Genomic DNA, 25079 nt, shown 5'->3' on the forward strand with positions numbered 1-25079 from the left:
GGCTCTGCAGGGCTGCGACGGCCCCACCGCCCTTGGGCTTCGGGTCAGCCTGCCCTGTCCTGTTGAGACAGAAATGGCTGGGCCCACCTGAGTTTCTGATTTAAGGAGGTCTGGGGCGGGGCCTGAGAACCCTCCTGTCTAACCAGCTTCTAGGGATGCTGGTGGCGGTCAGGAATCCCACTGAGAGCGCTGGCCAGAGGAAATCCCCTGTCCACTTACTACCTTAGCCTGGGTTCTCCCAGAAGCTGACCCTGACACTAGGATTTGAATGCAAACAGTTCATCTGGCAGGGCATTCCAAGAAGCGCGGAGAGAAACAGGAAGGAAGGACTTCCCAGGAAGGTGTGTTAGTGAGCAGGTCGGTGGCTGCTGGCGTGCTTGAGAGGAGGGGTGGCCCGTGTCTGAGCTGTCCCACCCGGGAACAAGGGTACCGGGCTCCGTTTCCATCAACACCTAGTCGTCCTCGGCCAGAGGACCTCAGTGCTGCAGCAGGAAGTGCCCCTGAGTGTGGTACCCAGACCACCTGCTACAGCCACCCAACGGCCTGAGTGAGCCGCAGGAAGCACCCTCGGGGGGCCCCCTGTTCTTGGGCTGTCTACTCCTTATCCCGCTTCCTGCATCACCTGCCCATCCCCAGGTTTTCTGCTAAAGCTACTAGTGAAATGTGCTCCTGAAAGGGAAGTTTTGTTTGGGCCGGCCTTTTCAGCTCCTTTCCTGCCTTCCCTTCCACCAGGGCACTTGGTTACTGGGCATCCTGAGTGTGGGAAGAGGGTCTGGAATTTGGTCTGATTATCCTGCAGCCTGATGGCAAAGACCAAGGGCCAAGTTCCTTAACGGCCGGCCGCGAGCAAATAGGGTCTATGGGATCTGCTGCAGCGGCAGGGTTCATTCCAGCTGCTGCCACAGGGAGGCGCTCTGAGCAACGTTCTTCTCTGTAAATTAGAGACCCTGGCAGGAGCAGAGCCATAGTCACACTTAGAGCCTTGGACACAAAAACGGGAGGGAAAAATTATCTTTCTGCATCGGACACCTAAGTTCTGAGGGCATCTTGGGCACTATTTTTGGAAATCCGTTCTATCTTCATCTAACACCTGTGCTGTGAAGTCCACTTGAATTTTCCACTGTGACTCCTCCTCTGCCCCAGTCTGCTCTCCCATTCCTGCGCTAGAAGGACGGTTCTCAGGCGCAGCTCCGCGTGGGGCTGGCTTCTGACTGTTGCCGCTGCTGTGTGTGTGAGAGAGAGAGAGAGAGAGAATAACTGGGGAAAGCAGGGTGCTGGTGGAAAAATATAACACTGAGGGTCAGTCGTTTTAGGAAAAAAATGTCCAGGAACGGGGGGCCCCCACTCCCAGGCAGGTGCGGTCAGGTTGTGCGTTTTGCTTTCCCAGCACAATGCCTGTCTTCTGGGTGTGTCTGGGCTGTAAATATGGCAAGCCACTTGGACAGAGCCAGGAAAGCCCAGACGTGTGGGTTTGAGATCTGGGGGACAGAGCGCTTGCTGACTACCCTTCTTTTCTTCCAAAATAACCTTGATTAGTCCTGACAGCAGTATCCCCAGTAAGAGGTTTTATTATTCTGTCTCTTTTGTAGGCAGTGGTCAGAGAGATGTATGCAAGAAGTCTTTGGGTGGAATTTCCAGAAAAGATCTTTAAAGGGGTCTACTCATCTAGAAGACACATCCTTTTGCCCTCTCCTCCTCTTCTTCCTACCTGCCTAAAACATATGATGGCTGGCCCACCAGCAGCTCTCTTGAACCACGAGTCACCCACTCCGCCCTTAAAGATAGATGATACAAACTAAGGATGATGAAGCAAAGTGAAAAAAGGGATCTGGGTGTCTAACAACTTTGTGAAGCCATCCATTTCAGCCTAGATCACCAGTCTCTAAAATTCTTCTACCTGAGAGAAGAATAAACCACTATCTCATTTAAATTCCCTGTTATCTGGATTTTCTCTTATCTGTAGTCAAACCTAATGTCAAGTGAAGCTAAATCCAGGTGCCCCTCAACTCCCTCTGGCTGGAGTTGAGCAGCATCACTGTCTCACTCGAGAATTAGAATGTGTCCTTGACACCCACTCTTAACCTGAGGTTCTCTGAACACGCAGGTTGCTGTAGGTCCTAGTGGGTAAAGGTGGGGAGGGGCCCCCCACACCCTTACTTGGAACTCGTTTGGCTGGAGGAACAAACACGTGCACAGCGGAGGCACGGCTGCCGCTCCTGGCCGCCGCCCAAACGGAGCCGCAGCTGAGGCTCAAGGAGGGTAGAGCGGAGTGAGCGTAAGCAGAGGGCCTGGGTGAGCGCGGACGTGTGGGGCACAGGCAGGCCAGGGCTCCGGGGCGCAGGGGTCACTTACAGGTGCCCGCGTGGTACTTGAGGGCGCTCACGCTGTGTCTGTGGGCCGTGAACGTGCGCACGCGCTCGCCGGTGTCTGCCAGCCAGCACTTGACCGTCCTGTCGGCGCTGCCCGAGTACACGTGCTGGTTTACCAGCTGCGGAGGGGGACGGGGAAGGGGGACGGTTGGCCCCGGACACAGCGGGCCGGCTCAGAAGCCCCTCCAAACCTCTCTGTGTAACCGGGGAGGGGCACGTGCAGCTCTTAGTGGAGAAACTGTGGACGGGCCAGAAATGCCCCTGCCCGGGGGTCCCACCCGGCCTCCCGCTCTGAAGCCCAAGGTCATGCTGCCCACCCCCCACCCCCTCTGCAGGGCAGTGGGGGTCAGGCAGGCTTGCAGGCATCGGGCAGACCTGGATGCAGATCCTCACTGGCCCTTGGCCCTTTGCCAAGTCACTGACTACTCTCAGCAGCTTCACCCATAGTGAGGGCCACGCCAGCCCCTTCCTCGTGGGGCTCAGACCCAACCACGCAGTGCTCAGCACCCTAACTGCAGGGGCCAGGAAATGTCGGCTACCGCTCCCGCCATCACCGCCAGGCATTTCTCCTTAGCAGTTTCCTACTGAAGAGCAGCCTGGGAATCCACCTGTAGCTACTGCAGGTTCCGGGATCATCCCAGCTGAGAAAAGGGCTCCCAGGGCAGGGCATTCAACACTGGACTTCCGCTCCAGGGAGGGCACGCAGGAGAGAAGGGTCTAGAAATAACCTGACTGGCCGTGGTAGGTGTGAGGTAGCCCTCTGCTGGGACCAGAGCTGGACACCCAGGGGCCATCACGGGGCCCTGGCCCCCTGCCCTTGGAGACAGGCTTCCCCGGTTCCTGTGTGCCCCACCCGCTGGAGTGGCATTCACACCCCTGGTGGGTGCTGCAGGAGGTGAGGAACAGGCCGGGGAGACAAGGGCAGGGGAGCATGAGGAGGCACCCCCTGCCTCCCACCCCCAGCAGGAGAGACAGTGTCCTAGGCCGAGGGAAGCCCAAAGACTATTGAAACAGCCCTGCGAATTTTCCCCGAGGGAAGGCTCCATGAAGCCCTCAGAGCTTGCAGCCAGCACAGCGCCTTCTGACTCACAAGGGAGAATCAGGCGGGCGGGCGGGTCCCCAGCTGCCATCAGCTGGCTATGGCGCCAGGTCTCCCCCACTCGGCAGGGCCCAGGAGGAGGGGGGCAGGCGACAAGGCCTCGAGAGAGCTGGGCACCGCACTGCCGGGGCCTGGAGCCCGGGAGGCTCAGGAAAGAGCAGGCCCTTCTCCGGGGGCAATGGGTGGGGGGCAGTGGTCCAGGGTCCTCCCAGATCAGCACGCACTCCCGACTCCACCACCGCCCACTCCTGACTCAGTGTCCCCTTATTATCTCCTGGTTTAAGTCCCGGAGGATAGGACTCTGGCCCAGCTCCACTTTCCATCCCAGCCACCGCACAGGCCAGAGTAGGCCTTGGGCAAATCGCTAAGACAGAGGCTGCAGGGGGTTTCCTGTGGATCAGGTGGGCGACCAGCCTGGCCTGTGCCTCCCAGGCCCTGCCCTGCAGTCCTACTGGGGTTATGACTGCCCCAGTCAATGGAGCCTGGCTTCTGGCTTCTCTTACTGGCATCCACTCCCCGAGGACAGGGCCAAGGGTGACATCCGCGGGCCTGAGTGCTCCAGCGGGATCCAGAACCTCACCCGAGTCCTCCCTCCATCTGTGCCACCATTGATGGGGGCAGGGCTCCTGCTTGGAGCCCCCACCTGCTCTCGGCCTTTCGGGGGCCCCCCCCAGCCCTGTACATGGAGCCTAGGATGTGGCCGGCTTCCCCAGGTTCCTGTGTCCTCACTGTACCTAGAGGACCCTGGACACACACCGTCCTCCCCTTTACAAGTCCTCTCTGCCCAGGAGGTGCCCCCCAGTGGATCCCCCTCGTTCTTTATGGGAGCTCCGCCCTCCAGGGTCCCTCCTTGCGCTGCCCAGCACCATCTGCCTCCTGCCCCCCGGCCAATCGCCACTGGCCCCAGTGTTTCCTGACTGTCCCCCACTGTGTCCCTCCCAGAGGCAGCCCCAGACCTCCAGTGACCACACTCTTCAGGCTGCCCACTGGGACTCCCAGACCTCTCAAGGGGAGTGTGTGAGGCGGAGACCCCAGTGGTGCATCTGGACCCTGTGGCCTCCACACCTCTGTCCCCTCCGGTCCACGAAGGAGGCACGGAGCGTCCACAGGGGCCGCAGAGAAGGGAGGATGCCTCCTGCTCAAAGCAAGGGTCCTAATGCTGCAGGGCCTAGCGCATGTGCCCCAGAACCGCCAAGCAGGGACTTCCCTTGTGGCGCAGTGCATGGGCATCCACCTGCCAACGCAGGGCACACGGATTTGATCCCTGGTCCGGGAAGGTTCCACTTGCCGTGGAGCAACTAAGCCCATCAGTTCAGTTCAGTCGCTCAGTCGTGTCCGACTCCTTGTGACCCCATGGACGGCAGCACGCCAGGCCTCCCTGTCCTTCACCATCTCCCGGAGCTTGCTCGAACTCACGTCCGTCGAGTCGGCGATGCCATCCAGCCATTGCGTCCTCTGTCGTCCCCTTCTCTAACTAAGCCCATAAGCCACAACTCCTGAGCGCTCATGCCCCAGAGCCTGTGCCCCACAGCAAGAGAAACCACCGCAATGAGGAGCCCACGGACCACAACGGAAGAGCAGCCGGGCTCAGCGCAGTGAGAAAGCCCGCGCGGAGCATCAAAGGCCGAACTGAGAATAAACACATGATTAATTAAAGAAAAAAAGGAACCGGCAAGCAGCACGCTTTCACAGCACAAACCCTGAACCCAGAGGTTGATAAGTGGGTGGACGCCTCATGGCTCGCCTGGCCTGGTTTCCTGAAAGGACCCCCATGGGGGGCAGCGGGGGAGACCAGGGAGGCTCCGGCAGATGGAGAAAGCAGGAGGAACCTGAGAGGGCCAGTCGCAAAGGCCGGTCTCGCGAGACTCACAGCAGCCAAGGCTGCTCCGAGGACAGCGGGCCGTCTCCCTGCGGGGTGATCGCCCAAACGGAGGGCAGGTCGAGGCCCGCAGGCCTGGGGGGTCCGCGCCCATGGCCCTGGGGTTGGAGGCAAGCCTCACCCTCGCCTCGGCTCACAACAGGCCTTGTACTGGAGCAGCAGGAGAGAAGCCCCTGGGCCAGGCGGTGCGCAGGGCCAGGGGCAGAGCATCGTGTGAGCCCGACACGCCCTGACAAGCTGCCTGTTAAAAGCCCAGGTTTCACGTTCAGTCCTGGGTTCAAATCCTGTCTCTACCCTTACCAGCTGGGAGACCCTGGGCAAGTGCGCTGAGCCTCCGTCTCCTCGTGTACCAAATGAGAAAAATTAATCTCCATCGTGAGGATCAATTCAATCATGTCGGCACCCTGGTCGAACCCAGAAGCTGGAACGTACACCTAAAAGGCAATAGCACCCTCTGCCCCTAAACACCCCCTGCCCGGGGGCTTTTGCAGAAAAAGAACGGAGCACCCCTAGCGATGCCACAGACGGTCAGGCAGGCACCCCAGCACCCCTGGACTGCCCCACGCCTGACAGCACCTTTCCTGTCCCTCCCTGACTGTCTTTGAAATATTTCTTTAAAAAGATGAAGTATTATAATCTATTTTGTGCACTTTTGTATTACATTTTTAAAAGTTAAACATAAAAAGAATAAAGTATTTAAAAAACACATCAACTAAGCATGACACAATGTTAATATCTCATTTCAGAGGTGGCTACATAGAATCTGTTTTAGTGTCTGCTACGCTTCATGTTTCAAATGTTTCACAACTAAACATTTAAAAAGCATAACACATGAAGGGACAGGAAAGACTCTCCACTTTCTCTTTCTTCACAAGGACCACCTGCCTGAGTCCAGACCCTGGGAGCTTCTGGGAAGAGTGAGGGTAAGGGAGCAGTCCCCCTTGGTGGTCGGCAGGCTTGACCTTGAATTTGGTACCTGGAAGTGATCCCTGGCCTCTGCTCTGGCCCACCTTCTCCATCAGAGGCCTGTGCACACCTGGTTCCACCCCGATCTGGCTTCTGGAACCCTCTGGGGCCAGCCTGCTTGACCCTGGACACACGTCCCCTAGTGAAGGGGAAAGGCAGAGGCCCCGCGGGGCTTGGCCGATTTCTCGGGCCTCGCCTCTGATCCCAGAAGGTTCCGAGTGGGCTGTGGGTGGAGGATGCTATGATAGGTACCACATGCATGCAGGCCCATGGCTCAGAGGCAGGTTCATCTGTTCTCCTAGCCTCTGAAAAGGCGGCCCACAAGTGTATCTCCACACACAGAAGGACCTGACCAGGCACAGGGTACACACAGCAGCCCCCCAGGGGGCTGTACTCCAATAAAATTTTTTTAATTAAAAAAAGATACCAGGCAGCCAACTCTCAACTCAGCACCCACGCCCCCATCACCAAGTTCTTCCTCAAGCAGGATGTGAGTTAGAAAGTCACCATTTGTATTAATACAACCAAAGACACATGGCCACTCTGGGGTTCACCAGGGTCAGAGGTCATTCTGTCCATGTAGAGCAGAGACCTTCTCTACTCCACTGGTCCTGGGGTCCCAGGGCTGCCCTTCACCCCCAGAACCCAAAAACGGGCCTCCTGGCCCGGCTCTCCACTGTTTTCTGTCACCTCGCGGGCACCCCCATCGCTGCCCTGGTTGTTCCTAGAGCCTCAGTGTTACCAAGCCCTGAACCCCAACCTGCTCATCTTGGGTGTGGGAACCGGCCTGGAGAAGGGAAGAGGCCGTGGCCACAACCGGTACCAGGATCACCCAGACCCTGATATCTTGACAGAGGGAGGGGCCACATCCAGCAGACGCGCTTGCTAAGTGCAGCCAGCGCTTTCTCAGATGCTTCAGGGCAAGTATCACGGGCTGACGGGGGTCAAGAACAGGCTCCACGTCAGGCACCGTGTCTGCATTGACTCAGGAAATCCTCATCACCGCCCAGGGGAGGCACAGCTCCAGGTCCGCGATCCCTGATCCAGACCTCAGGGACCAAGGTGTTTCGGGAGCTTTTGGACTCGAGGAACACCCTCGTGTTTCCACAGCAAAGTATATGCATGTACTCCCAGGAAGTGGGACGAACTGACCTACCGCCAATCTCATGTCTGTTCAGGCCAGGCTTTGCCACCAAGTGAGTTTTAATGCCAAGTCTAAGGAAAAAACTTCATTTCTTTTGGGAACTTCTGGATTTAGGAATTATGGACCACAGTTGGGCTTCCCAGATGGCTCAGTGGGTAAAGAATACCCCTGTGATGTAGGAGACGCAGGCAGACACAAGTGTAAGCCCCAAGGGGGGAAGACCCCTGGAGGAGGGCATGGCCACCCACTCCAGTATTCTTGCCTGGAGAATCCCATGGAGAGAGGAGCCTGGTGGGCTACAGTCCATGGGGTCACAGAGTCGGACATGACTGAAGTGACTGAGCATGCACGCATGCAAAGACCACAGTTTGTGGGTAGACCTGATCCTCATCTCACAAGGAAGGAAACAAAAATTCATGTGTGGACAACAGCCCTCACCCTGTTCCTGTGAATGTGACGTATTTGGAAATGGATCTTTAAAGAGGCAATTAGGACCTGCCGGTGGTCCACTGGTTGGGGCTACACACTTCCACTGCAGGGGATGCAAGTTTGATCTCTGATTGGGGAACTAGAATCCCATACATCACGGGGCATGGCCAAGATAGATGTAAAAATAAAAAAAGTACCCTGAACATTTATTGGAAGGACTGATGCTGAAACTCCAATACTTTGGCCACCTGATGCGAAGTACCAACTCATTAGAAAAGACCCTGATGCTGGGAAAGACTGAAGGCAGGAGGAGAAGGGGACAACAGAGGGTGAGATGGTTGGATGGCATCACAGACTCAATGGACATGAGTTTCAGCTGGCTCTGGGAGATGGTGAGGGACAGGGAAGCCTGGCATGCTGCAGTCCATGGGGTTGCAAAGAGTCGGGAACAACTGAGCAACTGAGCAACAACAGTAACTTTAAAAGAGGTAATTAAGCTAAAATGAGGGCACTAGGGTGGAACCTCAGCCAGTGTGACTACTGTCCTTAGAAGAAGAGGAAATGCGGATGCAGAGGGAAGACCACATGAGGATACAGAAGGACCATCTACAAGTGGAGGAGAGGCCTTGGAAGAAACCAACCCTGCCCACATCCTGCTCTTGGACTTCCAGCCTCCAGAGCAGTGAGCCAACCAATGTCTGTTGTTCCAGCTGCCCCATCTGTGGTTACTTTGTTACACAGCCTGAGCTGACTCATACACAGGGTGGGGCTGCAGCTCGGAGCATGACCCAGGTAAGGTGCAGGGGGTGCCCCAGCAGTCAGGCAGGTCTCACCTCCAGACAGATGACGGAGCCCTGGTGCTCCCGGAACACGCGCAGCTGCTGGCCGCTCAGGATGTCCCAGGCGCGGACGGTGGCATCCGTGCTGCCCGTGAAGGCCGTGCGGCCCGGCGCGTCCAACACCAGGCAGAGCACGGCGCCCGTGTGGCCCCGCAGCGTCTGATGGCAGCAGCCACTGGCCACCTGCCACACCTTGGCCGTGCCGTCCGTGCTGCCCGTCACCAGGAGGCCCCCGGCCACGGCCTCCTCCACGCAGGGCGCCCCGGCGTAGGCCAGGGTCAGCACACAGTTGCGGTGACCCCGGAACTCCCGGGCCACCTGCCCCCTGTCCACGCTCCAGGCGCGGGCCGTCCTGTCGTAGGAGCCGCTGAAGAGCTGCTTGTCGGCGACCAGGATCCTGGTGGTGAGACGGGAAGGGTCGGGGGTCAGGCGGCAAAGGGCTGCCCGGCAGGCCGGCACGGGGTCCCCTGTGGCTGGTGTCTGATGTGTTCAATGAGCCCAGGAGATGGATGAGAAACCAGAAATGCTCCCAGCGATTGGGAGACACGAGTTGGAGAAAATCTCAAAGGCCAGGGAATCTCGAACCGCCTTTTCAAGGGACAGTGAGGCGGCCGGGGGAGGCCACAGGGGAGCAGAGCCTCCCAAGCAGTAAATATTCCTGATTCTTCTTCTTGTTCTGATGTACGCTAAGAATTTCTCCGCAGAAAATACACCAGAGCTCTGTATGCAACTTCAAAGGGCATGAGAGTGGAGCCTAATTTACACACTCACCCCCAGAGGCAGCCGCCTGAAGCTGGAATGGGGTGTGTCGTCTATGTGGGGACAGAGGGGTCAGGACGCCCCCATCACGGAGTCAGAGGAACCTTGTGACCCCTCTTTGTGAAAAAGTTCGTTTGTTTATTGGCTGTGCTGACCCTTCGTTGCTGCGGGCTTTTCTGTAGTTGCAGCAAGTGGGGGCCTCCCGTCTACCAGGTACGCGGGCTGATCATCTCACGCCCCCTCTTTTAAAAGGTCTCGCCTGGGGACTTCCCTGGTGGTCCCATGTTAGGACCCCGAGCTTCCACTGCAGGGAGCACGGATTCCATCCCCAGTCAGGGAACTAAGACCCCGCGTGCTGGGCGGTGCTGCCGAAAAAATGTAAAAGTTAAAACCATAAAAAGGTCTCGCCTGTGAGCCGAGCACAGGCAGGTGGAGAGATGGACTCGGAGCGGAGAGGACCCTCCGCCCGCCTCTCCCCCAGGACGGTCCTCCCTCCCAAGAGTCATTAAGGAAGCAGCCCGCACACTCTCAATAGGTGCTGGCTTCTTCCCTAATGCCGGGAGGTGCGGTTTTCACCGCGTGGGTGCTTCTAAAGGAAAGTGACGATCTGGCACCCTGGGTGACTTTCCAGGGGGGGCCCAAGTCCTGCCTGCGTGGCCTGTAACGGCAGGGACGCCGGGCCGGGCCGGTGTCCCCAGAAGCTCACACACATGGCCCTGCTCTGAAACCATGAAAAGTGAAGTCCACGTCCTCACCCAGGGACACCGAACGTTTGTGAGCACAGCTACGTAACAATGCAAATACACACCCGGAGATGTTCAGAACAGCCAACTGCTCAAAAGGAGTCTCTGGGGGTGTGTGTCTGTGCTTGAGTGCTTGCATGTGCTTGCGCGTGAACATGTGCGCTCAGCAGAGCATAATTTCTGTGCAGATTTACTTCTGAGGAGTCACCTGCAATGCAGGAGACCCTGGTTCAATTCCTCGGTCGGGAAGATCCCCTGGAGAAGGGAAAGGCTACCCAGTCCAGTATTCTGGCCTGGAGAATTCCCTGGTCGCAGAGTTGGACACGACTGAGCGACTTTCACTTTCACTTCTGAGGAGCCGTTGGTTACAATCTGAGGGCTGGCTGGTCCTCTGAGATGGGACCCTCTCCACCTGCCCCCTCCTCTGTTGGCCCTCCCAGCTGCACCCAGCCTCACCAAAGGAATCGCCCCCAGGCCCACACTCTTCCTCAGTCACAGACTGCTTTCTCGAGATAGACCGCTGCTGGGAATTCCCTGGTGGCCCAGTGGTTAGGACTCCGAACACTCATTGCCCAGAGCCCAGGTTAGATCCCTGGTTGGGGAATGAGGATTCGTCAAGGTTTGAAACCAAAATATATATATATATATATATATATTTTTTTTTTTAAATAAGTAAGTAGGGCAGAACGCTGGGCAGAGGCTGGCAGGAGCTGAGACCCGGGTCCTCATCCCAGCCCTCCTCCACCCCTGCCTGCCTCATCCTGGCCTCCCAGGTCCCCAGGCCCCACCTGCTCTGGCTAAGGGGGGTGGTGGCTTGGGGGAGGGGGATCAGAGCTCAGCTGCAGGAGGCGGGGGCTGGAGCTCTCCCGGGGTCCCCACTGGGGTCCCTCCCCGCTCAGCACCATCCCGAGCCAGTGTGACACTTCAGCGTCTCTCCTGCCCCACGGGAGCATCCGTCTGTCGCGGGGGCAGTTAATGACCAGGCCGGCCCACCATTTCCACCCCCCATGTGCAGGACCAGCCGGCCAGATGGGTCCCACCCGGCCCCAGGCTTCACAAAGCCCTGCAACCACGGCCCCCACGGCGCCTGCCTGCACGTTTCTCGCCTAGTTAACTCCCCAGACAGGCGCCCTTCTCAGGCCCTGAGATCAGGAGGGCCCCAGGGGCAGGTGCCCAGACTCCTGCTCCTACCATGGAGTCCCTTGGTGGAGGGGGCGGGGGGGTTGAAATGGCCCCAAGTTACAGAAATACTGTCCAACCAACCTGATCAGCAAGGAATTTGCATGGCTCAGCTCAGACCCAAACTTGATACGTTTTTTGGAAAAACTCAAACCTCCGTGAGAAGGAGTGTCTGGGATATGTTCAACAGCAACAGGGAAAGGAGAGGTTGAAAAATACCCTCGATGCCCTCTGCAGAACAAGCCCCATTCTGTTCCTCCTCCAAGCGCCCGGTCCAGCATCAGGCACCAATTAAGCCGTTTCCTCTGGAATCTGCTCCCATCGGTAGGCGCTGTAGCTTCCAAGGCCTTTTCCCTGCGCCCAGCTGGGGGCAGTTGTGCTGTAGGGCCCGCGAGGATGTCCAGGCACTAGTCTAAGGGTTGGCGATGCCTCTCTGCCCGCACCTCCACCTCCCAATCTGCCCTCCCCCGACCCCCAAGCCCCAACACACACACGCCTGCAGCCCTGGGCAGTTGGCACTTGTCACGCCCGGGGACACTTCTGTCCCGGGGCTTCCATTGCCCTGTGCTCCTGGCCGCCTCCCCACCAGTCCACACGTGCTCCCCACCGAAGCTGAGCTCCTCCAGGGCAGGGGGCCCACAGCCTACATCTCGGTCCCCCGTCCTCACCCCCCGGGCCCCGCTGACCTGTTCACGATGGACGTGTGTCCCCGGAACACCTGCAGACACTGCCCGGTCAGCACATCCCACTTCCTGATGGTGCAGTCAGCGCTGCAGGTAAAGGCGGCCTCGTCCTCCAGCTGGCAGAAGGTCACGTAGCTCTCGTGTCCTGCAGACGAGCGGAGGACAGGTGAGCACCGCGGGGCAGGCCTGCTCCCTGAGCATGTTTGAGACACGGAGGAAGGGAAGAAAGCAGCTTGCGGGCAGTGTTTGGGCTGAGTCCAGAAAGGACCAGTGCTTCGAAACGATGCTGTAACTCTGGGAGACTCTCAGGAATCGTGGGGAGCCAGGAGCAATTCAGGGAGCACTCAGCCTGCCCCGGAATCCTTCCTCCCTTCTCTCCGTCCCTCCTCCTTCTTAACCATCTTCTTTTGGTCTTTTTTAAAGAAGATATTTATTTAATTATTTACTTGGCTGTGCCAGGCCTTAGTTGCAGCACGTGGGATCTTGTTCCCTGATCAGCGATGGGCCTCCAGCACTGGGAGTGCAGAGTCTTAGCCACTGGACCACCAGGGAAGTCCCTCCTTTTCTTCAAATTTCAGCTGCTTGTATTCACTCGGTCATTCAAGGAGCCCCATGTTACAGAGGCAGGAAGTATAGAGGCCAGGGGCGTGGTCTTTGGAACCAGAATGCCCAGGTGATCAGCCTGGTGCTGCTGCTGCCTGTGGGCAAGTTATTCCCCTCTCTGTGCCTCCATTTCCTCACCTGAAATGCAGACAGTGCCGCTGCCCGAGTCAGGGGACAGCCGTGCAGGGTGTCTAAACACTAGCTGTGAGCCGTCCTCACATTTGGGGAGAGACCCTGCTAGGCAGAACACTGGCCCCAAAGAGAGCTGGTTCCTAATTGCTGGCACCTAGAAAGGTTACCTTTCTTGGAAAAAGGCACATTTACAGATGCAACTCATTAAGGAGGACCTTGAGATGGGGAGATGATCCTGGATATCAGGATGGGCCCTACACGCCTTCACAAGCATCCTCATAAGAAGGCAGAGGGAGGGCTCAGGACATAGAGAAGGCATGGTGAAGAAGGAGCAGAGACGTGTGGCTGCTGGCCTGGAAGTCTGGAGCGATGCGGCCACAAGCCAAGGGATGCAGCAGCCACCAGAAGCTGGAAAGGTAACTGCGGTCTTCCCTGCAGGTCTTAGAGGAAACCTGGATTTCGTCCCAGTGACACTGATTTTGGACCTCCAAACTTGTGCCAGAATAAACTTGTTTCAAGGAAACCCAGTGGGATCATCAGTCACAGCACCCACAGGAAACAGATACAGGGATAAGCAAGACACATCCCCTGCAAAGACTTTGCCAACAAAGGTCCATGTAGACAAAGCTATGGTTTTTCCAGTAGTCTGTATGGACGTGAGAGTTGGACCATAAAGAAAGCTGAACACTGAAGAATTGATGCTTTTGAACCATGGTATTGGAGAAGACATTTGAGAGTCACTCAGACTGCAAGGAGATCCAACCAGTCCATCCTAAAAGAAATCAGTCCTGAATATTCATTAGAACGACTGATGCTAAAGCTGAAACTCCAATACTTTGGCCACCTGATGCAAAGAACTGACTCATTGGAAAAGACCCTGATGCTGGGAAAGATTGAAGGTGGGAGGATAAGGGGACGACAGAGGATGAGATGGTTGGATGGCATCACCGACTCGATGGACATGAGTTTGAGCAAGCTCCGGGAGATAGTGGAGGATGGGGAGGCCTGGCTTGCTGCGGTCCATGGGGTCGCAGAGTCGGACACGACTGAGTGACTGAACAACAACTTGCCTTCCAGGAGAACAGCCAGCCCAGAAGGAGAGACAGTTGGCCAAGTGTGACGGGTGCAGGGACAGTGCGTGACGAGGGTCAGCAGAGCAGACGCCGGGTGTGGTGGGTGAGGAAGGGTCTCTGCGGTGTCTGTCCGGAAAAGAGGCAGTGTCTGGGCAAGGAGGCAGCACAAACCAAGCAGGAGGGGCCCTGGAGCCAGGACTCAGGCGCCCAGCAGAGATGGTAGATGAAGCAGGCGGAGCGAGGGTGGCGGTCTGGGACAGAGCGAGGGCCATGCAGCACAGGGTCTCGCCAAGTGCACTGGCCATCCCCTCAGGGGGCAGTGGTCTGATCTGTCGGCTCTCACCCCGTCTGTGGGGCTGATCTTTACGCCTCGAGCCTTATTATGCATCCTCGGGGACCCTCGATCCCTGGACACCAAAGAGCCTGTTTTCCAGGTAAGGTTTGCATGTATATACATAGCTGAATCCCTCTGAGGTTCACCTGAAACTTTCACAACATAGTTTATTTATCAGCTATGCATGCGTGCTAACTCGCTGCAATCTTGTTTGACTCTTTGCGACCCCGTGGACTGTAGCCCACCAGGCTCCTCTGTCCATGGAATTCTCCAGGCCAGAATACTGAAGTGGGTAGTCCTTCCCTTCTCCAGGCGATCTTCCTGATTCAGGGGATCGAACCCAGGTCTCCCGCATTGCAGGCGGATTCTTTACCATCTGAGTCACCAGGGAAGCCCTTATTGGCTATCAGTTCAGTTCAGTTCAGTAGCTCAGTCGTATCCGACTCTTTGTGACCCCATGAACCGCAGCACGCCAGGCCTCCCTGTCCATCACCAACTCCTGGAGTCCACCTAAACTCATGTCCATTGAGTTGGTGATGCCATCCAACCATCTCATCCTCTGTCGTCTCCTTCTCCTCCTGCCCTCAGTCTTTCCCGATTGGCTATACCCCAATACAAAGTAAAAGTTTAAAAGAAGAAAAAAAGCAGTGTTTCCATCTCGAATATAACCACGTCCAACAGTAAACTGAAGCTGACTCTACTGGAGGAGAATTCAAAGACCAGAAAAATCAATGGAATCAAAGGAATGTGAGACCTCAGACCTATGTCACAGACAAGGGGAGTGATGAACTCAAAACAAGAACGATGTGAGGGATGTATTTATGACATTAAAGATTTTGATCGGATTTTAAAAATTTCCTCTCAATGTCTGGTATCAATTAGACAAGGATTTAGAACCTCCTGAGCAGTTTCGAACTGATTCTCACTTTTTTTTTTTAGCCTGGGTTTCAAGCTTAGTTACTCTTGAAAGAACCCAACTTCCTGGGTTCTAAGAAAGGGAATTTTTTTTTTTTTAAGTAAGAAATAAACATTTCCTTGGATAGCATATCCCAGGCCTCCAGGAAATCAACGTTTGTGAATTAAGTAAACATGAGATTGTCTCCATCAAAGTGCATGGCAGTTTAAAAGTTGAGGGCAAAATGTGTTTGGCAAAACACAGCCCAGCTTTCTGCCAACCCCAGAATGTTTATATAATATTTGAGGATTGTCAACGCGCTCTCCCCGAGACCAGATCTGCCGTCAGGAGGGGTTGGGAGCACTCTGCACTGAGACAGGGGTCCCCCAAAGCCCACCAAGGCTAGGAGAGTCTCCCCCAGGGACCACTCCCAGTCCAGAGTAAGACTAAGGCACGCAGTCCAAAATCTAAGCTCCTTCCCTCCCGTCTTAGCAGCATCTGACAGCAGGAAAGCAGAGTGCAAGTGGACCCACCAACAGACCAAGGGAAGCACTGAAACCCCAAGGTTGGCACCTCAGCTCGATGGAACTGTAGTCATTGGCCAAGACTGTGAGAGCGGGGCCGCTCCTCTGATTTGCAGAAGTTGAAACAAGGATGGACACTTGACTGCAAATCAACAGAAGTACAAACAAAGGCTTGAAGAAACGAGCTAACAACGAAAAGAAGTTTTTCAGTGTGGAAAAGCTCATCTCTGAAGGTGGGCCAGGCTGACCCTCCACCCTCTCGGGGGCCTGGCCAGGCTGGCGGGGGTCCCTGCATTGGTCAAGGCTCTTCTATGCACACGCCCCTTCTCCGGCACCAGACGCCCATCTCACACCCAAGGGAGCCCTCCGGGCTTGGAGTCCTTGCAGTACCAGGGCCCTGAGGGCTGTGAGCAAGCCCCTGACTGTAACCCACAGATGAGAAGCCACAGAGCAACAACGGGACCCCATCACCCCAGCAGGGTCACCGAGGAAGCAGGCGGGAGGGGCCCTCGCGTCCCCGGGGACCACAGAGCCTCGGCCACGAGCTGTTGGAATTGTGCAGAATAAGCAAGAAAGCCAAACGAAAAATAAATATTTTTGAAGGGCTGCAGAATGCAGATAAAATGCGGTTATTTTGTTCAAGAGAATATGCTGAGGCTCAGGGTTTCCTGCCAAGGTAGTTGGCCCTCCCAGCCTCCCGGCTCGCACACCCTTGGACTTGCTGGGGGTTCAGAGTCGGAGTAACCCCTCCGTGGGCAGGAGCAGCTCACCCTGCCGGAGGCCAGGGTCTGCAGGGGCAGAGGGGCCCGGGGCGGGCAAGGCCCAGCTGAGTTCACCTTCAGCTCAGCATGACAAGCTTTGCTGCCCTTGGAGTCTTCCGTCTGCGCCGTGGGGCCCCCTGCTCTTCTCCAGGCTGCTCTCTGCAGCCCCCCACCCCCGGGGGCTCCCTGCCCCCCTGTGGGCTGCCTGTCCCCCCTCTCTGGGGGTTTCCTGTCCCCCCGCCCCCCGCTGCACTCAGGGCCCAGACAGTCGGGAACTCCCGGAGGGGCCTCTAGTTCAGGACGTGTCCCCCGAGGCCCGCAAACCAGGCTCACACCTCCCTGGACGAAGCCCCCTCCGCGGCCACGGCCGTTTCCGGGCCTTAGTGACCACCCTCTGCCCCGTTCAGGCCTGGGGACGGTCAGCCCTGCTGAGACCCAGGTTCTGCAGTTTCCCACCCTCTGCCCACATTTTCCGAAGTCCCTTCATGAAACTCTCCGTGAGTAACCATTTGGGAGAGGCCACTGGTTTCCTGCTGCTGCCTGAGCACGGAGGCTCTGGCCAGAATGGACGGGGTCTGACAAAACCACGGGGGACCCCGACTGGGGCCACACGCCCCCCAGACTCCCACCCCCACACTGGTCTCTGTTGCCACCTCAGGGCCCATCCTCAGTCCCAGCCTCTCTGGTCCCTCAACCTTAATCAAACTGCTGTCTGCCTCCATCCCATTTTCCTTGATCCGCTCCCATGGGGGAGCTCTCCTCCCGAGGACAGTGGTCTCCACAGGGCTGGAGAATGAATCGCCAGTGTGGGCTTTCTTCCCATCTGTGCTGGAAACCCAGGGCTGCTTTTTTTTATGGAACGCTTCCTTGGCCAGGACAAAGCTACGAACGATTTTGTTTCTGTCTGAGCGTCTTCCCTGGGCTCCTACATGCCCTTTTAAAAACACATATGAGATGACTCAGCAATCCCACTTGTGGGTTTGCACCCAGAAGAAGGGAAAGCAGGGCCTGGGAGAGAGATTTGAACACCCAGGTTCACAGCAGCATCACTCACAAAGTCAGTGGAAGCCGTTCAAGTGTCCGTGGACGGATGAAGGATAAGGAAGACGAACTAGATCCACACGAGGGAAGAGGGTTCGGCTTTCAAAAGGAGGGACATTCTGCCCCGTGTCACAGCCTTTGGGACACTGAGCGGAGGGAAACACGCCTGTCACAAATGACAAAGTAATATGTATAAAATAATATCATAAAAAGACAAATCCCACTTACACAGGGAACCCACGGGAGTCAGGTTCCCAGAGGGAGAAGCAGAATGGTGGGAGCCAGGGGCTGGGAAGGAAGAAGGGGAGTTATTGTTCAGTGGGGACCATGAAAAAGTCCTGGAGGTGGTGGGGGTGATGGTTGCATGACATTTTTGAAGTTTAGTATCTCTGAACTGGACATTAAAGATGGTTAAGATGGCAAACTTTATGTTACGTGTTTTTTTTTAATAACAATTAAAACTTGTCTCAGTTCCCAGCCCGCCTGGGACGAGACGTGAACCCTGACTGGCCCAACTCACCGAGTTCCTGCTTGTCTGAAGTTCAAGCACATAGCCCCTCAGTTAAGCAATTTAATCTGCAAACTCCCCGGGTTGGGTCCGAGTCTCTGGCACCTTTGAATTCGACATAGGCACCCAGTGCGGTCAAACCGACAGGCAGGTGAGGGGACTCAGAGGGAGGAGCACAGAGGGCGGGTTAGCCTCAGTTTCCTCATCTGCAAAATGGGATGATACAGGGTTGTGAGAAGCAAATGCGGAAGAGCTTTGGAGCCAGCACGGTTCAGGGCCCAAGGGATGCTGCTTCTCATTTTGTGCATGAAGGTTAAGTCAGCGAATGCAAGGAGCTAGGAGCTCTATATTCACTGGCTTGGTGCCCACCACGACCCTCTGAGGTTAGGTAACTATTCTTATCATCCCCAATTCACAGATAAAGCAACTTAGGCTCGAGAAGTTATGTAACCGGATTCAAGCCCAAGCTGCCTGGCTCCAGAGCTCAGGCTCTGGACCGTCAATGGTCCTTTCTGCTCCCTGGTAGCAAGTAGGGGTCATCTAGACAGGCAGGCGCCCACCAGGCTTCCAGTAGATGGGAGTGTGCTGTTTGTCTACACGGAACGGAAAACAGTCACCACCCCCATCACGTGAGAAGGTGCTGTTAGAAGGCAGCTTGCAGGGGAACAGCCATCGAGGGCTGGAACCTCAGGCTGGGTCCCTTACTTAAGTGAGAACAGGGCAGGAAAGGAACTGCCCCTGGGGGAAACGCTGTTGGTCCCACTGATCCTGTGAAGTGCCCCAAAGAAGTAGGTACCCAAAGGCTAAAGGAGAAGAAGAGGCAAAGAGGAAGAGTTACAGTAAAAACAATTCCTCCCTTTACAGAAGGCAATTAAACCTTTTCTCTCACTAGGAGCTCACCAATTGCATTTGAAAGCCAGTTCAGGGGTTCACAGTTTCTCGGGGGCAGAGCTGCTGCGGGAGGGAAGCTCAGGGGACTGGTCTTGCAGCCTAGTCTCCAGGGGTCCCCATGGGTGACAGTGTGCCCGCTGAGCCTCGGCCACCAGGTACTGCCCGGCCCTTCCTCTCTTCCCACCCCTTGGCACAGGCTCCCTAAACCCTGCAGGATTCACAGAACAGCCTCTGGCCCCCAACGGCTTCTGCCGCCGGGAGCTTGTCTGCGGAAGGAAACACAAGGCAGGAGCTGCCAACCCAGGCTGCTCTGCCCAACAAACCCAGGAGGGTGCCCTAGCGGGCTGCCCCTTCTCTGCCTTCGGTGGGCCCAGGGCTGTGCAGGGAGCTAGTCCCCACCCCGACGCAGCAGCTTCCAGGACGGGAGTGGAAAGAGCCTGGATCTGGAGTCAGGAGACCTCCTGGGATCAGGCTGCCGCTGACCAGCTGCACGGCCCCAGGAGGGCACGGCTGTCCTACAGCTCTGTCCTGGCAAGAGTAGGGCCAAGGGCGAGAAGCCTCCCCATCCCGCTGTGTGACCCTGGACAAGCTCTGCAACCACATGTGCATCGAGGATATTAATAACAGCCCCTGCCTCGCGAGGTGAGTGTGCGGAAAACACTTAGAACGTGTAGCATGTTGGTAAATATCTGCACCTCCCATCTGTCTCATCAACAAACTGGTGTCATCATGGCAGCCGTATTCACAACAGCCAAGACAAGGGCACAACCTAAGTGTCCATCGACAGATGAATGGGTGAAGGTGTGGTACATACATACAACGGAATATTACTCAGCCATAAAAAGAATGAAATTTAGGACTTCCCTGGAGGTCCAGTGGTTAAGACTCTGCACTTCCATTGCAGAGGGGGTGGATTCGATCCTGATAGGGGGCTACCCTGGGCTTTCCTGGTGTCTTGGCTGGTAAAGAATCTGCCTGCAATGCGAGAGATCTGGGTTTGATCCCTGGAGAAGGGAATGGCTACCCACTTCAGTATTCTGGCCTGGAAAATTCCAAGTCCACGGGGTCGCAAAGAGTCGGACATGACTGAGCAACTTTAACTTTCACTTTCTTTCAGGAGAGTTAGGATCCCACATGCCATGGGGCACGGCCAAGAAATTTTTTTTAAAAAGAAGAATGAAATAATGTCATTGGCAGCAGCATAGATGGACCTAGAGATTATCAGACTAAGCAAGTACAATATGCAATCGCATACATGTGGAATCTAAAATACAACACAAATCAACATATCTATGAAACCAAAAACAGACTCACAGACATAGAGAACAAACTTGTGTTTGCCAAAGGGGAGAGGAGGTAGAGGAGCAAAGAAATGGAAGTCTGGGATTGGGGAGGCAAACTATTATATACAAGATGGCTAAACAACAAGGTCATGTTGTATAGCACAGGAAACTACAGTCAACATTCTGTGACAAGCTATAACGGAAAAGAAAATGAGAAGGAATATATTTAAGGCTATATATGTACTACTGAGTCAATTTACTGTACAGAAGAAATTAGCACATCGTAAACCAACTATGTTTCAATAAAAATTTTAAAAATTAATAAATGGAATTCTCTGGGGGTCCAGCAGTTGAGACGCCGAGCTTCTGCTGCCCAGGGTGTGGGTTCAGTCCCAGGTTGGACAAGTAGCGTCCCATAAGCCTCACCTCAAAGCCAATAAATAAAGAAATTGGTATCAATTCTAACCACCTCACAATTGTGAGTGTTGATAACAGAAGAAAATATGTACTGAGAAGAGTGTTGATAAAATATAGGAAACTAAAATATCACAACATCTTATTAATACTTCACTGATCCAAAAAAAATCCTACAGTAGGGGGTGGAGCTGGCAAGCGCTTGCTTTCCATGGTGAGGGGTGGGCACAAGGATCATCACAAACTTAAAATGAGTCTCTTACAAGTCAAGTCAATGAGCGCAATTGTGGGAAAAGGAAAGTCCCCTCTGTCCCTGACAATTCTTGAAGTGCGAACCTTTATAACAGAAGACTCGATCGTGATGGAAAGGATCTTGGCAGCAGTCTTCTCATTTGACAGCGTTTTCCTGTCGAGTGGGATCCCCCAACTAGCCCCCAATCGGAGAGTCCAGGTGACCTCACTAACAAGCAGTGCTGGTGTCCTGTGGGGATGAACCGCCAGGAGGGCCACTAAAGAGGGTGTGCGGGGGGCCCACCAGGACAGAGCTGGGTGAGGAGGGCAGGGCAGGGCTGGGCAAGGACAGTGGGCCCTGGAGGCAAAGCCCACAAGGCCAGAATCACTCTGGAAAGGATCGGAGCTTCCTGGAGCAGAAACTGGCCTATTAACTGAGCTCCTACAAGGGCTCCCCAGGCCAGCTGACCATCAGCGCCACCTTGCAGTGTGTTAGACATGCCAGTTCTGGGGCCCCGGCAGTAAGGAATCCACCGGTCAATGCAGGGGCCACGGCTTTGATCCCTGGTCCGGGAGGATCCCGCATGTCACAGGGCCACCACTGAAGCCCCTGTACTCTAGAGACCCTGCTCCCCAACAAGAGAAGCCGCAGCAGCATGAAGCCCGAGCACCACAACTGGAGAGTAGCCCCTGATCGCTGCAACTAGAGAAAAGCCGGCAAGGAGCAAGGAAGACCCAGGCTGAGTGTGTGCCAAGTCACCTCAGTCGTATCCAACTCTCTTTGACCCCACTGACTGTAGCCCGCCAGGCTCCTCTGTCCATGGGATTTCCCAGGCAAGAATACTGGAGTGGGGTGCCATTTCCTCCTCCAGGGGATCTTCCCGACCCAGGGACGGAATCCATGTCTTCTGCCTTGGCAGGTGGGATCTTTACCACTAGAGCCAGCTGGGAAGGCCAACACCATCAAAAAGAAAACAGAAATGCCAATTCTAGAGTCCCACCCCAAGGGCTCTGTGAAACCCAGACGTGGGAATCTGCATTTCTGAAAGCCCGCCGGATAAAAGTATCACGCTTGGGAAACAATACCAACTGGATTTAAATTTTCTAACAGATCTATGTCTGGCCAAGTGTGTGACTGTCTGCGAGTGGTGGCCAACTCCCCACTATCCACACCGCCTCCCAAAGAGCAGGCAGCCCCAGACTGCACCCCTCCGGAGCTTTGAAACATTTACCCTCACTGCTCTTGTTTGAAACCAGCAGGGTCAGGAGCAGCCAGTCCTGAAGCTAATTTCCTCCCCGTGCCTACAGGAAGCGGGAGGCCGGGCAGGCCACCCAGGATTTGCTGATTGTGGTGGAAAAATCGGCGGTGACAAACAACTGCGCCCCGGCAGGCAGCCTGGTGCTTCTGCCAGGGGCTGCAGGGGCCACTCAGAGGGGAGGGGCCTGGCAGTCCGCGCTGCAGGCCTGTGACACGTCCCTGGGGTGGGGGGACATCCACCCCCCCTCCAGGAAATACACAAATATAAATCCGTACGGGCGTACCCGCAGGGCTTTTATGAAGCAATGCTTATGCCGATGTGTACCTCCTGCTGTTTCATGGCCTGTCCAAATTGCTGATGAGACCAAGAAGCTAGAGAGAGCAGGGCCGGGCGGCCGAATGAGGGAGGGGGTTTTCGACTCTGCCCCTCCCCCCCACCGCGGGGTGGGGCTGCGTAAACCGCCTGCATGCTATTTAATTAACTCCGTGCCTCAGTCTCCCTGTCTGCACAAATGGGCTAAGAGTACTACATCGTGCGGACAGCAGCCCCTCCGCCGCAGTGCCCAGGTCGCCGACCCAGCCCCTGTTGTATCCAAAGGCTCGGGGACAGGGAACGTCCGGCCACAGGTCGCAAGACCAGCGAGAGAGGAGGCAGGGCGACGCTCAGCTCAAGGGGCGGAGGTGCGGTTTCTTTCCGCTTGTCCCCACTGCGGTGATGGAAGTGGTTTCACCCACCTGCTGACTCGACACTGCACCCCTCGGCTCGCTGGCCGGGATCGCGGCCTCTCTGCACGCCCACCCTCACCCCCCTCCCGGGGGGGCTCTTCCACGAGGGTCCACGGTGGGCGCGCGCTGGACTTGGGGGAAGGGGTCTGCGGACAGGTCAGAGGCTGGAGAGCGGCGGACAGGAGGGCAGAGCGAGCGGTCGGCCGGGAGGGTCTACCTTGCAGGAGGGCGCAGCACGTGCCGTCCGCGGTGCTCCAGAGCCGGGCCGTGCCGTCCTCGCTGCCCGTCAGCAGGCGCTGTCCGTCGGGGCTCAGGCTGAGCCAGTTGATGCCCCCGCGGTGGTCGGCGCAGACCCTCAGGGCAGACCCTCCACCCCCCATCCCGCGGGTGGAGGGGGACCTCGGAGGAGGCTGCGCGCCGCTAGGGAGGGGCCCCTCGGTGTCTTCGCGGCGGTTCCCTGCGGCTGTGTCCCGAGGCCATCGCGGGGCCACCGGCTCCGGGCTCCTGCGGAGGCACCCGTCGCGGGTGAGGCGGGGGACCCTCGCTACCGTGCGCCCACCCGGCCTCCCGGCCCGCTGACCCTCCGGGGGCTGCGCCCCAGAGGGCGGGCCCCCTCGGGAGTCTCCGTAATGGGCGAAGCAGCCGCAGCCCACCGGCGCGTAAAGACTCCCGCCCCACGCCCCCCGGGGGAGACCGCACCCACCTGCGCACGGTCGTCTCAGGGAGCGCTGGAGAGCGCGGGGCGCCCGGGACCCGTGAACCCTGGGAGTGAAGCACCCCGCGCGCCCTGCGCGGCCAGCGCCGCGCGCTCCGGGCGGCAGAGTGGCGAACAATACAGTCCAGCCAGGCTCCTCCTCAGAGACCACCCCTCAACCTGTCCCCTCCCACTTCTCGGGCCTGCCCTTCCGCAGCACCCACCCCGACCGCCGCTCCTGATCTCTCAGGACCGACCTTAGCCCGCGGTCCCCGCGCCCGCCCCCGGGGACGCTGCGGACCGCTCCGTGTGCGATCGTCCGGACTGCCCGGCCCGCGCCTCGAGGCTCCCGCCCTCGCCGCCCTTGCTTGGACCAAAAGGCCGGGACGACGAGAAGAGGGTGGACTGCAAGGTAAGGGTTCGGGAGACGCGCACGCGGGGAGCTCACTCAGGCCCGCAGCAAATCGTTTCCCTCCAGGCTCCTCGAGGACCCTAAGGACCCTGCAGAGGTACTCTTGGGGGACCTGGGGCCCGTCCTCCTTGGAGAGCGCCCTTAGTCCGCCCTCGCTGGGGAATTGCGTGCAAACTCCGAATCCTAAGGAAGTCCCGCAAGGGGATGGGGAGTGTCCAGCGCTCCCAGGATCGATCGGCAGCCTCTGACGGTCCCCCGAGGTCTCGGCCGGGATCCCGTGTCTCCGCGTCGACCGCGGCCGGCGCAGCCCCCTGCAGCTCCGCTCTGCCGGTTCCCCTTAGGCAGTTCCGGCGCCTACTCCGCGGGGGGCGGGGAGGGTCACCCCCCCTACTCGAATCCTCCAGGTCCTAGAGGTAGCAGGATTTCCTGAACTCTCCGGGTCCCTTTAGAGAATCCAGCCCGGAAAATTTCAGATCGGATTTGTGTTTGTGTGATTTGGGGGACGCGGGGCGGGGAGTGGGGTGGTTTTGGAAACCCAATGCTCATCACAACCTCCCGACCTTCTCCCAATGATTCACCGTGTCCAGACTCCGAAAGAAAACCCCAGAATGGGATCCCATGGCGCACTGGGCCATTTATTCTCCGAGTGGTCAAAACCGGAGGAAACCCGTTCTTTCTTTCCCCAGATTTCTGAATCACCGTGCAGCTCGGCTTAAGGAGAGGGAGTTTACTTCCTAAGAGACAGGGGCTAGTGAAGGGTCTGGGAGGGGGCTTTGGAATGGGATTTGAAATTGTTGGAAAACTGATGGGGTGGGTTGAAAAGAGGAGGCAGGAGGCTGCTGGGCACCATCAGGAGAGAGGAAGGTGGAAAGGGCAAGGATGTTCCCAAGGTGGACTCATCAGAAGGGAGATGCCCACCGGGAGGAGGGAAGGACTCTGGGGGTTCCTCACTGTGCAGAGAGACCAGGTAGAAGGTGACCGATGACACAGGTTCAGAGATGCTTCTACCAGCTGCTCACGAGTTCACTCTGGGACTCGTGTCCTTCCAGGGGCCACTGCAACATGCAGACTCGAAGACTAATGGCATCTGGCTGTACAGGTATGGCCTACCGGTGAGGCTGGGGAGAGAGGGCAGGAGTCATGGGCATGCCTGGGAGCTGCAGCCCTTGGGGAAGATGAGGTGAAGAATAAGAAGACAGAGACTTCCCTG

General features: G+C 56.9%; 1 protein-coding gene across 7 annotated transcripts in view; it reads right to left on the minus strand.

Moving 5' to 3' along the window:
• WDR86 (WD repeat domain 86) overlaps positions 1-24373 on the minus strand; it is a 36230-nt gene extending 11857 nt beyond the window's left edge. For 5 of the 7 annotated variants that reach the window (XR_009696782.1, XM_061166152.1, XM_061166149.1 and 2 more), the window contains exons 1-5: positions 23467-23683; positions 22981-23267; positions 12093-12234; positions 8720-9122; positions 2353-2488 (exon numbers count right to left, since the gene is read on the minus strand). Coding sequence is in view for 6 of the 7 variants with exons in the window: in XM_061166152.1 (XP_061022135.1) it covers positions 2353-2488; positions 8720-9122; positions 12093-12234; positions 22981-23143 (844 nt within the window). In the remaining variant the exon portion in view is untranslated. Of the gene's footprint in view, positions 1-2352; positions 2489-8719; positions 9123-12092; positions 12235-22980; positions 23268-23466; positions 23684-23714; positions 23768-23905 lie in introns of those variants that run through there. The other 2 variants (XM_061166150.1, XM_061166148.1) reach the window with 2 other exon arrangements.
• Positions 24374-25079: the final 706 nt, after the last annotated feature.

The sequence above is a fragment of the Dama dama genome, chromosome 18 (genome assembly GCF_033118175.1).
Source record: "Dama dama isolate Ldn47 chromosome 18, ASM3311817v1, whole genome shotgun sequence".
Lineage (NCBI taxonomy): Eukaryota > Metazoa > Chordata > Mammalia > Artiodactyla > Cervidae > Dama > Dama dama.